The sequence below is a fragment of the Microtus ochrogaster genome, unplaced genomic scaffold (assembly GCF_000317375.1).
Source record: "Microtus ochrogaster isolate Prairie Vole_2 unplaced genomic scaffold, MicOch1.0 UNK38, whole genome shotgun sequence".
NCBI lineage: Eukaryota > Metazoa > Chordata > Mammalia > Rodentia > Cricetidae > Microtus > Microtus ochrogaster.
Genome location: NW_004949136.1, coordinates 1531425 through 1545025, shown reverse-complemented (window position 1 = coordinate 1545025; position 13601 = coordinate 1531425). Strand labels below are relative to the sequence as shown.

The 13601-nt window shown below is 50.5% G+C and overlaps 1 protein-coding gene across 1 annotated transcript in view; it reads right to left on the bottom strand.

Moving 5' to 3' along the window:
- The window catches only part of Wrap73 (WD repeat containing, antisense to TP73), a 13559-nt gene extending 6280 nt beyond the window's left edge, over positions 1–7279 (bottom strand). Inside the window, exons 1-4 of the mRNA XM_026790020.1 lie at positions 7158–7279; positions 4225–4377; positions 3558–3674; positions 1347–1419 (exon numbers count right to left, since the gene is read on the bottom strand). Of these exons, the coding sequence (XP_026645821.1) occupies positions 1347–1419; positions 3558–3674; positions 4225–4377; positions 7158–7226 (412 nt within the window). The 5' untranslated portion in view covers positions 7227–7279. The remainder of the gene's footprint in view (positions 1–1346; positions 1420–3557; positions 3675–4224; positions 4378–7157) is intronic.
- Positions 7280–13601: the final 6322 nt, after the last annotated feature.

Genomic DNA, 13601 nt, shown 5'->3' with positions numbered 1-13601 from the left:
TCTGAACTCAGTGCCGTGCCTGCTCCACAGTGGGCTCTAGGGTCTGAACTCAGTGCTGTGCCTGCTCCACAGTGGGCTCTGGGGTCTGAACTCTTGTGCGGCTGTGCCTGCTCCACAGTGGGCTCTGGGCTCTGAACTCTTGTGCGGCTGTGCCTGCTCCACAGTGGGCTCTGGGCTCTGAACTCAGGTCTGCAGGCTTGCACAAGCACTTTATACCCTGAGGCAGCTCTCTCGTCTGGCACTGCATTTCTTACTGTTTTTGGATTTATCTTTATTATTCTCAGTTAGTGTACAGGTTGTGCACAGAGAGCAGGCGCGCCTGCAGGCCACAAGTCCCATCCCCTGGAGCTGAAGCTATAGGCAGCTGTGAGCCCCTGACATGGGTGCTTCTTGAAGAGCAGTGTGTGCTCTAGCCCAGAACTTATCATTTCAAATAAATGAATATTCAGTATTAGCGTAAAAAACCCGAGGCCAAGTTGCTGCTTCATGAATGATAAGAACATTTCAAAGAACAGAGGGCTAGAGGACACCTCCACCCAGACCCAGACTGTTGTTCAGCTACAGTAACACTTCAGACTACAAAAGTCAGAATGAACCTACAGTGCACTTCAGTCCAGTGTGACCTGCAAACTGCTTATGGCAACAAAGAAGACAGTACGACGCCCGATGTGTCTTGCTCCTTCTACTGTATGTTGTTTCTGGGATCGAGGGCAGTGATGCATACACATCCCATCATCCCACACACTCTGCCCAGGGCTCCAATGGCGAGGGGCTCCTGTCCCTTTCCCCTGCTCTGGGATGCTCAGATGTGACCGGATGTGAGCCCTGACAGAAGAGCTAGTGAAATGAGCTGGAGATGCTCAGGGGTTAAAAACGTACGCTGCTTTTCCAGAAAACTGGACCCCAGCACCCAAGACAGACAGCTCACAACCACCTGTAACTCCAACTCCAGGGACTGGGATGTCCTCTCTGGACTCCACGAATGCTTGCATTCACATTACACACACACACACACACACACACACACACACACACACACACACACACACACACACTGAGGGCGAGCGAACCGCCCTTCCAGACTCTAACAGGCGGTAAAGGGTCTCCCTTCCAGGACGCCACCCCTCTGCGACTCTCCACAGCATCCTGCTGTCAAGGAAATAGCATGCAAGCTCTTGCTTACAGAGACACAGGAAACAGCACAGAGTGAGGAGAGCCAGGTGATATCTAAGGACACAGAGGAAGGTACAGCCATGGAGGCTGGCTGGGAGGGGTCTGCTGCTGCAGCAGCCACTGCTTTCTGCTCTCCACAACAGACTGTGTGTGAGGGGTGCTGGCAGACTCACCCTGCTGACAGGCTTTGGGATACTTGATGTAAGACACAGATTTTGTGCACAGGGACCAGACGGTTATTCGCAGCTGCCAGGGAGAAGGGGAGAGAGAAAGGAGTTAGGATGTTTCCTGTCGCTAGAAAGACTCTCAAAGCTGAGAAGATAAAGGTGGACTCACATTGTACACGCACAGCAAGGTTAGTTTAGCATGCTTGCATGAGCGGCTGTGAGATCCCTGATCGTCACCAGTCGTCAGAGGGGACACTGACTCGCAGGGCTGGGGCGACGCTTAGGGCGAAGGTCTCACAGCTCAAGGAGGCAGTGGAGTTTGGAAACTCAGCATTCCTCCAAATGCCAAGTGTCTAAGATCCCAGCATGTGCAAGACAGAGACAGGCAAGCGGGCTAGCTTAACTAGAACTGGACAGCTAAGTTCAAGTGAGAGACACTGCCTCAAAACGAGGTGGAGAATAACTGAGGAAGACACGCAACATCGACGACGTGGGAACTCGCGCACACCCCACGACGCAATGTCACTTCAGTGCCCTAGCCTGGTAGCCATCTCAAATCCTGATGCGAGCCCTCGGAAGTGAACCCCTCCATCTGCACTGGCCCAGCAGGATCCTGTCACTGAGCCCCAGGGCTCCCCACAACTCAGATCTCAGCAGCAGAGCGACAGCTGAGGATGATCCAGCAAGCCTGTCCTTTTAAGGGACAAGAACAGCAGCTATGACTGCCAGCAGGGGCAATGGACAGGCATATTTAAATAAATACACGGGCACTGCAGACCCCAGGAGCCCCCGGAACGGGGAGAAGATGGCTACTGTGCAGTGCAGCGCCAGCAGGCTCTCGAGGCCTGTCGGTGTTCCGTGTTGGTGTGTCTTTCACTGCTGAGGCGACAGCCCAAGTCAGCCACCTTCTTGTTGTCTCACAGGAGACAGGGTCTCCTTGCACTGTACAGCGCCTTCAAGGATATCCTGCCTCCAGAAGGGCACCCATGATCTAACTGTCCTGCGTGGGAATTGCATGACTCTCAGTTATGAGTCCACTCTACTAACAGATGCCTGTAGGGTCACCTCCTGACCATCAAGCATAGCCGTGGTAAATGAAGTTTGAGGGATTTTTTAAAAGCTAAAACTTAAAAGCTAGGAATAAGGTAGGGCATGGTGACACAAAGCTTTAATCCCAGTCATCAAGAGGCAAACACAGGCAGATCTCTGAGAGTCTAAGGATAGCCAGGGCTACCCAGTGAGACCCTGTCCCAAAATATAACAAAAAGGTGGCTTCCTCAGGGTGCCCCTTGCTAAGCCATGGTATTCCTTCACACCCGAGCTGAACAGTCACTTCAGGGCCACGGGCCAACAAAGCCATAGAGGGCGACCTGCACGTTTTACTCCGTCCAAACGTCCTCCCCATTCAGTACGTGTGTGACGGAATGAATAAAGGTACTTTTTTTTGGGGGGAGGCATTAACTGAGGGTCTGAGATCTGGAGGCTGGACTCTGGTCTGCTGATCAAAGTTGTCTGGAAAACTCTCAAATGATCCTCTAACAAGCCCAGGCCACTTAAGATGCCCAGTTAAGATGTTAGCATAAACAGTACAGAGTTGGCCTGTAACAGAGACATAGACTTGTCTTTGTTTACGTTGGTTTCAGGATAGGAGGCATGCATGTGGTCATGAGAATATATCACACAAATTGATTCTCCTTCCGGCAAGTGCGTTCCTAGAAGCCAACTCAGGTGGTCAGGCTTGGTGGCAAAAGCATTTAGCTCCTGGGCCATCTTGCCAACCCTTTATAATGTTCTAATTTTCTTCTCTAAAATAGAATTTAAAGGGCCTTGAGAGATGGCTTAGTGGTTAAGAGCACTTGCCTGCTCTTCTAGAGGTCCTGAGTTCAATTCCCAGCACCCACATGGTGGCTCACAGCCATCTGTAATGGATCAGATTCCTTCTGGTGTGCATGAAGACAGAGCCCTCATATACATAAAATGCATGAATAAATCAATCTTTTTTAAAAGACATTTTTAAAAATAGGATTTAAAAATTATACTGTTTGAGAACTCTGACCTGCATATTACTCCAGAACCCAGACTTCCATATCCCAGAGTGTTTTACTCCAGAACCCAGACTTCCACATCCCAGAGTGTTTTACTCCAGAACCCAGACTTCCACATTCCCAGCGTGTTTTGGGCAGTAGAGACAGGATGGGCCGCGTTTGGCCAGCTTACATGGAATTCAGTTGTATTCAGAATGTGGCGGCCATCCGGACTCCAGCAGGAAGCTACCAGTCCTGCGGAGCCCTCATCGATTTTGCAGTGCCATTCTGGCTGCTCCAGTGACCAGACCTTGAGTCATAAAAGAAACACAGGGTTGCAGAGCACGGTTGCACCACCCGCAGCCTGTAAGGAAGAGGATGCTACCTTGTCACCTCAGGCGTCCCTTTAAAAGGATCCGCTCATGTCTCCGTTCCAGAACCTCACTTAGTTAGGCTTTGTGGATAACAGTTCACTGCCTTCCAGCACTCCCTAAACACGAATGCCTCCCACTCCAGAGAACATAGCTCCCAGACTAACAACATTTTAGTGCTTTTCCATTTTTTAAACACCAAAAGTATTTGGATTAAACTATTAGAGAACATTAGGTATTTAAAGAAAAAAACTTTAGAGTTTCTTTGCATTTTTGTTTTCAAACCTAACTAGAGGATACAAAAAATCCCACTCCTTCCTAGTTACACCCCTGGGAAAGTTTCCTAATTCTAACTCTGCTACAGTAACAGCACCGGACCAATTACACAGGCCCTGTGAGTGCAGGTGCCCACCCACACAGGGGACTTACATGAGCCTTACCTATATGTCGCATGTACCTGCCTACACACACGCCTGCCCCGGTACATACCTGCACAAGCCCCCGTCTGTACATGGCACACAGGATGAAGAGGGAGTCTGCTGACCACTCTATGTGCTGGATCTGGTCCAGGCACGTATACAACTGAAGGATCTGAAGGGTCTTCCCATCCCGGATCACTAGCCGGTACTGGACACAGGAAGCCTGAAAAGTGAGGCAGAAGGCACTCAGTAGTGTCTGCTCTACAGGAGGGCAGGAGGGCTCTCTGGTGTGAGATACCCTCTGTGTGCTGTGAATATGTTTTATTACCATTGATTAATGAAGCTGCTCTGGTCTATGGCAGGGCAGAATATAGCTAGGCAGAAAAGCCAAACTGAATAGAGGGAGGAAGACGGCGGAGTCAGGAAGACACCAACAGCAGCCAAAGGAGTAAGATGCCAGGGCATTACCGGTAAGCCACAGGGCACGTGGCAATACACAGATTATTAGAAACGGCTTAATTTATATGTAGAGCCAGCTACTAAGAAGTCTGAGCCATCGGCCAAGCAATTATAATTAATATTAAGCCTCAGAGTGGTTATTCAGGAATGGCAGGTGGGAGAGAATCCTCCAGTAACAACAGGGAGGCCGTGCCTCAGTGGTCACCTCCTTTCCTCCTGTCTGGCATGTTTCAGAGCTGCCAGTAATTACATAGCTCGTTCCAAAATTAGAAGAAGAGAAAGCTGGTGCATACGAAGATTTAAACGTTCTACCACGCAGTTTCATCATTGCGCAAACTGCACATCTGTCAAACATTCAACTGGAATCCCCAGATTTGTACAAGTAAATTTATTTTTTAAAAAAATTAGATTGGTGTACATGCCTGTAATCCCAGCACTGGGGAGGCAGAGACACGCAAATTCCTTAGTTTGAACCAACCCTGGTCTGTAGAATGAGTTCCAGGACAACCAGAGCTACACAGGGAAACTCTATCCTGAACCACCCCCACCACCAAAAACAAAAGAAAAAAAAGAAAGAAAAGGGAAAAGGGTTTTTTGCTTGGGTGTGATGGGACACACCTGTAACTACCGCTCTAGGGAGATGCTGAGGCCAGCTTTGCATATTACACTATAGTCTAAAACTGGGTGTACTTGTTTATAATGCCAGTGTTCCTGTGGTCAGAGGGGAGGCAGAGACAGGGTGGGTCAGCTAGCCTGGTGTAGGCAGCAGAGAACAAGAGACCTTGAATGGAACAAGGTGGAAGTCAAGCAATCATACTTCAGTTGTCCTCTGCCCTCCGTGTGCGTGGCCCCCATGTACAATTCACACTAACACAGACACACGTGCACGTGGTGCACAGGCAGACTGAAAAAAAAGAGAAAAGGAAGCCTAATTCGTCTTCTGTGGAAAAAAGAGAGCGCAAGCGCCAAGTGCAGGTTAGAACTAGGGCCTAGCACAGGACTTAGGTTTTCACAGGACAGCCTTGTGAGCTGTGAATTCCAGAGTTACCAGGTCCAATGAATTCTTTAGGAACCATTGAAGACACTGAAGCAGGAAGCATGGACCAGCTCTGCCCAGTATGGCAAGACTCCTAATAAACAATTATCAGGAGTTTCACAACATTTTGATGAGTGGGCAGTCCCAAACACAAACATCAGATAACTAAACAAAACCTCCTTGCTATTCATAAGAACTTTCAGGAAAACAACCCTCATCTGCAGAGATACTTGGAAAAAAGTAAAACGTATCGAGGTAGGAATGTGTGTATGTGTGTATGTGTGTGTGTGTGTGCGCGTGCGCGCACGCACATGTGCCTGTGTGAGTTCTCTCCTTCCACCCTTCCATGGGTCTCAGAACTCAAGGTGTCGGGCTCGCACAGCAGTACCGTAATCTTCTAATACTACCTCTATTCTGACACTCACTCCCTACTTTCCTAGAATGACACATAAGGCGGTTAAACGATGTCTCAAAGGCCTGGATAAGAACAGCACGAGTGTGGATTAAGAACCAAAACAGCCAAGGCGGTGGTGGTGCACGCCTTTAATCCTAGCACTCGGGAGAAGAGGTAGCTCTCTAGAGGCCTACTTCACTAGAGTGAATTCCGGGCAGCCAAGACTGCACAGAGAAACCTTGTCTAAAGAGGATGATCAATGCATAAAAGGAAGCTCATTAAAAAGCATGATTACATTTGTATGCGGGGAGGGTCATACACTGGCTGTGGCTTATGTGGAGGTTAAGACAGCTTGCACATGTCATTCTGCCCTTCCATTATGTGGGCCCTAGCGATGGGACTCAGCTACTGGTCCAGAACCATAGTTTTTATAAGCCGAGTTTTGTTTTTGTTTTCCCTGACGGCTTTCCTAATGCCAGTGGTCATATGGTTGTCTGTCACCCATAGAATGGACAGCTGACATCCAACACTGGGACCGAAAGCTATTTACTTAAATCATCTGCATGTCATTGAGGAGAAGTAGCGCGGAGAAGTAGCGCGGACCAAAAGGAGGGCGCCATTTAACCAGATTACACGCGAGCAAACATAAACTATGCCGTTTGTGACAAAGTAACAATGAGCTGGCATCACCTAACCCAACTTTGACAAAGGGAAACTGGAGCCGGGAGGCTGGCATCCGCCCAGCCCGCGCCACCTGTTCCAGGTCCCCCTCCCTACCATGACCACCTGCCAGAATATCGACCTACCCCCAGCTCCATCCCTACCCTGTCCAGGCTACCCGCTCCACACGCCCCTTCCCTACCCCGGCCCCCTGCCAAGACCCCCCTAGCCCGGCCTGGCTCAGGCCCTCTTTCCACAACCTGATCATCTACCTAGATCTCCCCCGTCCGGCCCAAAACTCCTCCCCTGGTGGCCCGCTTCGTCTGGCTCGAGTCCCCCTGGCCGGCCCCCTCGTCCCGCTCGGGCCCCCTTCCCGCCCCTCTTCGACCCGCTCTGGCCCCCTGCACAGGTCGCGCGCCCACGCACAGGTAATGCCCCGCGCACCGCGGCTCACCAGGTACTTGCCGTCCGGGGAGAACCTGCAAAGCAGGCCCGAAAGCTTGAATGATTCCGAAAAGTTCATGGCCGCGGCCAGCCGGGGCCAGCAGCGCCCTAAGGTACCGCCCGCAACCGCCGCGGGCAGCGGCCGGAAGTACGGAGGCGGAAGCAAGCTACAGCCAATGGGAGCCTCGAGCGGCCGCGCGGCATTGTGGGGCGGGGAGTCCGCGCTCGTGCCTTAAAGGCGCCTAGCGCCTTTGCGCCATAAAGGATCTATGTGCAAGCCGCGGAACTCGTGGCTGAATTTTGACTTCAGATAAGTCACAATATAAATATGTTCCCAGACGTTACATGAGACATACTTAGACTAAAAAACTCCCTTATCTAAAATTCAAGATTTAGCTAGGCGTCTGTACTTGTAAATAAACATTTGTTTACATGTAAATACATATTTAAATATGTAGTCGTATGCAGATAAACCTATTTTAGTATGTAACAAAGTTTCTGTTACAGGGTTTAGGGGCGCGGCTCAGATGGCAGAGTGCTTGCTTAGCATAAATAAAACTCTGGTTTCTGTGCCCAGCACCGCCTAAACCGGGCACGACGGTGCACACCTTTAATCCCAGACCTGAAGGCAGAGGGGGCGGCAGTTCAAGGTCATCCTCCGTTAGAACGTCTTGGCCTACGTGAGATCCTTTCTCAAACAAAACAAAGCAAAATATAGTATCTATTACAATTTATTTTCTATGTATTGTCTAAGTATAAATATAGGTTTGCTTTGAGGTTTTGTTGAGAGCGACCACGAGCAGCACGACCTCGTGATGCTCAGGTGCTTGGCAAGTCTAGGGCTAAACGAAATCGTAGGCACGTGGATCAGCTCACCTTCCTGGATGTTAAAGTGTGGACTTAGAGGCTCTTGATAGCAGCCCTGCTAGGCGTCTGTGGGACAGAGCGCCAACCGGGCTTCAAGCCCCGCTCGCTCCCCAAAGAGCCCCGCTCCTCCTGACTCACGCGGCGTCCCAAGTCCTCGGTCCCACAGGGCTCCCCATTCCTGTCTCATTCTGGAAGCTGATTGCTCCTGTTTGCACCCAGAGCTTCTGAGGATGAATTTATCGCGCAGCCGCTGCCATGGGTGCTGGGTCCCGAATTCTGAGAGCAAAGCAGACCTGGTATTGTTTGGTTAAGCTCCTAGCTCCGAACCTCTTCCTCGTCGCCGATACATCTAATTTCCGAGTAAGATTGAATGAGGGTACTTGTACCGTTAGGAAAGAACCTGGAGAGTGCCCGGAATGCTGGCCTTTTCTGTTCCCAACCAGTCCCAAACTTGCTTGTCCCCACCCTGCACCTAGCAATCGGCCTGGTTCGTGGTCAGACTTTCGAGTGAGAGGGGGAAATCGGGTCTGCGCCCGACCTCTTCTCTTGCAAAGCCACTGGTGACACTAACGTAACTTCGAGGGCGCGTGGGAACGAACATCTTGGGCTAGGACCACCCTGCGGAGCCACTAAGGGGTCCCATAACCACGCAAGGCAGGGCACATCCGGTGGCCGAAACCGAGACGAGGGACCGCTAGACCGCTCACTTGCCCAGCGGCGAGATCGCTGGTAGTGCAGTAGGCATCTCAAGCCAGAGATGAGCCTGTGCCTAACCACAAGCCGCTCTGTGTGAGCAATTTCTGGGCATCCGTTGAGCATCGCCTACCACACCAACACCCACGTGCACTTTCGACCAAGAAATGACTGATACCCAGGGCTAGGAAACACGGACGGATCCGGGAGGGAGCAGGGTGCCACCCGTGGCCCCAGGGTGTATGGGTTCAGGAGGCACGACCTCTGGTTGAAATTTGAAGAGTCGAACCCAGAGGGTCTGCACTGAATACTCTTTCCAGACGGACTGTGGTCTCCATCAGGCAAATTGAGAGGGGCTACTGTTCTCAGAGGGGGAGACCCGCTGGTGCTCGTCGGTCAACGGTTCTCCTCCAGGGCTTCCAGTCTTCAGTTTCGGTCCCTCCTCCAGGATTACTTCGGCCAGGGCTCGCCCTGGAGAAGGCGCAGCTACCCGGCTGAGGGCACTCCTGACCCCCTGAGTTGCAGGGGCTTGGCAGTAGAAGCAGCGAGGGGTTCGGAGGAGATGGGCATCTGGGGAGAAGGCGGAGGAGAGAATGGGAGAGAGTCCAGGGCGTCGGGTGCCGAGTGTGCACCTGGATCCAATCCCTCGGCGCCTGCGCACCCTTCCTGGCGCCCAGAGCACCGCCAAAGGTCGCCGTCCCCTACAGCTCCGCGAAGGGCTCCGGCTACTAGAGTGCAGTCCGGCAGGGAGACCCCGCTGGGGTTCCTCTGGGCGACGCGCGCCAAGCGGTGGCGGGAAGGAGGCGGGAGGAGTGGGGCCCGGACCCCGACTCGGGCAGAGCCAGCTGGGGAGGCGGAGCGCGCGTGGGAGCCCTGGGCCGGGGTGGCCGGCCCTCCTCCCGCCACGGCTGAATGCCCGCGCTGCGTTCCCGCCGGTCCGCTGCAAAAGGCGCTAAGCCCGCGGCAGTCCCTTTGCCGCCGCCTCCCCGCCCGGCGCCCATATAACCCGCTGTCCCTGAAGCCCGCCCAGCAGCCCAGCGAGAAGGCAGCAGTTCAGCCCGGTTCTCTGCGACGCTGACGCCCCGGCCAGCAGCCAGGTAGGCAGCCCTGGGACCGGTGAGAGCCAGGGATCCCTCCCGCGGCTCTGAGGCTGGGATTAGGGTGAGCAGCAACCGGCAGCCGGGATGCTAGCCGTGGGAACCGCCCCAGGGACCTCGCGTCAGTGGCAGGAGGGGCCCGGAGTGGGCTACCAGAAGATCCAGTTGGTGCCTCGGTAACCCTGGGGCCTGCCTCCTGTCCACCCTGTCCACCACAGGTAGCAGGTGATCCCTGGAGATACTAGAGCTTAGGTCTCCAGCGAGTGGAAGTTGGGAGGTGCAAGGAATGTGAAACCCGAAGGCCTTTCCGTGCATGCCCTGTAAGCAGACTAAGAGAGTCCAAAGCCAGCTAGAGCCACTCTACGCTGGCCCGCTGGCCCCAAGACGCGAGTTACCTGGACGGTTGTTGCTTCACCTGCCTCCCTTCCTAGTCTTCTAGGAGAGAATCCAGGCTGCCCGCGTTGTCTCCTGTTTCAGATCAGGTCAGATCCTTCTGAACCGGGCAACGCGCTTAAGAGATGAGCACATGTGTAGGTGCCTGTCCGTACACACAGAGTTGGGGGGACCCCCAAGACCCTTGGTTCCCTGTATGTGCTGTGATCTCTCTATTAATTAGGTGTGCACTTGGGACCTGGTTTGCAGCAATGTTTGAGGAAGGTTGCTGTTGTGTTTGTTTTTCTTCAATTAAAATTTAGTCGTATGTGTGTTCCTGCCCGATGCCCCGCATGGCATCGTCAGAGGATGACTTCTAAAGTCAATTCTTTTTCCATTTTACTTGGGGATTTAACTCTCAAGCGTCCAGGCTAGGCAGCAAGCACCTACTTGGTTTTTGTTTCTGTTGCTCTTTGTTATCATTAACTTGGGAAGAAAATCAACGGAGACAAAATTCATCACAAATTCTCGGCGTGTTGCAAATGCCGATCCCTCCCCCACACACACCTTCATTCTTTGAATTATTCAGTAAAAAAAATTAAAACATTACCTTGTGAACAAAAGGAAAATATTTGAAATTTTGCCATTCATGATTGTATAAATGTGTGTGTAATTTTAAAAATAAGCGGCTTCAAAGAAGTTGCATTCCTACTAGTCTGGCGGGACTGGGCTACTGGTTGGCCTAAGTGGGAGGCTGCCTATCCAGCTCGGGTACTTGTGAGCACACCTGCTCATTCCAGGTGGTCACCCCATTCAGGTGGGCACCCTGTTTGCAAACAGTCTGGGACAAGTTACTTAACCCTTTGGAACCTCAGTTTATCCATCTGCAAAAACAATCATAACAGTGTCTTTCTCAAAAGGTTGGGAGAAAAGTAGCCAGGGCACTATATCCAAAGTGGTTGGGAGAGTGCTGATATCCACCAAGTGGCCCCCAATTGTGCTGGCTTTTGGTCCTAGATTTTGACTGTACCCCAGGAAGAGGATCAGTCCCCAGGTTTTGGAGAGGTGGTGGCAGCAAGGCAGGAATCTGCCTCTGACCTGGGTGCAGGCTGGTGGCATCTATCAGGAGTAGGTCCTGTGGTAAAGATGCTTCTATTTCATGTTTATTTATAGAGCATGCCCAACCCAGGTTCTGGAATGGACTTCCAGTGGTGACGCATTCAAACAAACACAGCTAAAGTAGGGATGAAGAGGGAGGGGAGACTGAGGGCTGAGGGAGGTTCACGGAGGCCGGGGTGTATCCAGGGATGTACTAGCCCTGAGACTCCTAGAACTCCATAGCAAAGCCGTTTTCGTCATTGCCTTTAATTACAGCTGCTTGTACACCTCAGTGGGAGACTGTTTCTGTCACCAAATTCAAGGGCAATTTACTTCCCAGAAGCAACACAAATGACTGTGTACATGGTGAATGGTGTTCATAAAAAAAAGAAAAAAAGAAAAAGAAAAGAAAAAGCGAATCAGAGAAATCCTCAAAACACTCTTGTTTGTTCCTTCTAACAAGCCAGATTTAGTTTCTGGTTCATCAAAGACTACGTTGAAATGTATTGGTACCAAGTTCTACTTCAACTTCAGAGAAGAAACTATGGAATAATATTCTGTGACAGAGATTCCTTTAAAAACAAAAAACAAAAAACAAACAAACAAACAAACAAACAAAAACCTGTTTCTGCCTAAATATGCAAGGAGTTTAGCAGATACATTGTGTCATTTAGTCCAACTATAGACAGCTTAGACCAGGCAATGCCTCTTGCTGCCTCCTACCCTGCAGAGCAACCTTGAGGGCTTTTGCAGACACTTTCTCTTTAAGAGAGTTTGCTTTTCCTGGACTTGTTGCTCCACAGGGGAGGACCAAAGAAGAAAGAATTGCTCAGCAAAACTACTGCTTATGAAGTAGCTGCAGGAATTAGTGCCTAGTGCCTGTTTGGGTTATGGCTGTGTTCTGGTATTAGGCTAAATAAGTTAGGATTTTGAATTGCCTGTAATTCTCCAACATTCCCTAATGTAGTAGGTACTGCAATTATGCCCATTTACAGTTAGGCAAAGGAGGGTTTAGTGTGTGATTCAAGGGGTCTGGAGTTACAGGTCTTCACACCACAGGAGCTGAGAGTGCCCCTCCCCCATCTGACAAATGGTCTAGGCTTCTGGGTGGTTCTCTCCTCTTTAGCTGGTGTTGGCTAAACAGCCTAGTAAAGTTAAGACAGAGTCACGCACTCCAGTACCCTGCCCGGAGCACTGTTTTAGAAAGGACTCTTTGAGACTAGGTGACTAGAATTAGGAGTGTTGTGAACTCAATACCTAAGAAAAATTTTCTTATCTTCTCCAGTTATGAATGTACAAACAAACCAAAATTTTTACAGTTCATGGAATTTTCTCACCCATTTCAGTGACTGATATTTTTACTGTCTGTTTCTCAGTGCTAGGATTGCAGACATTTGCTGCCATGCCAGGTTTGTTTTGCTGTTGTTGCTGTTTAATGTGGGTTTTTTGTTGTTGTTGATGATGATGTTGTTTTGCTCTCTCAAGCGCTCTCTCTCTCTCTCTCTCAATGTGTTTTTTTAAATATTTATTTATTTACTTATTTATTATGTATACAATATTCTTTCTGTGTGTATGCCTGCAGGCCAGAGGAGGGCACTAGACCCCATTACAGATGGTTGTGAGCCACCATGTGGTTGCTAGGAATTGAACTCAGGACCTTTGGAAGAGCAGGCAATGCTCTTAACCTCTGAGCCATCTCTCCAGCCCCTCTCAATGTGTTTTATGTGGGTTCTGTGTATCTGAACTCAGGTTCTCATACCTTACCAACTGAGCCATCTCCCCAATCTCTACCAAAGGTAATCACAATAAACTAATTTTCAGAAACATTCTAGTCTTATTGCTCGTGCCCTGCTTATCTGCATAGGTGCAGTGAATGTACTGAGTGACTGTGTAAGTCAAACAGAGTCCCACAGCCGGCTTCAGAAACAAGTGCTGGCAGCCAAGCCAAGTCAGGGTCCCACTGTCGGAATTCAGCTGCAGAGCTTCTCCTCCTAGAGATCCCCCCAAATAGCCTTATCCTTACCCCTCCAGGGGGTAGCTGTCCTTGTCTATGAGACCTTGTAAGCTAGGTACTTTTTTTAATCTCTCTCTCTCTCTCTCTCTCTCTCTCTCTCTCTCTCTCTCTCTCTCTCTGTGTGTGTGTGTGTGTGTGTGTGTGTGTATGTATGTATGAGATGTATGTATTGAGAGATCAGGTATGTGTGTGTGTTTGTGTGTCTGTATGTCTATGTGTGTGTGAGAGAGAGAGAAAGAGAGGGGGTATGTTTAGAGAGTGCACGTGTGTGTGTGTGTGTGTGTGTGTGTGTGTGTGTGCTGTGACTTGTTTG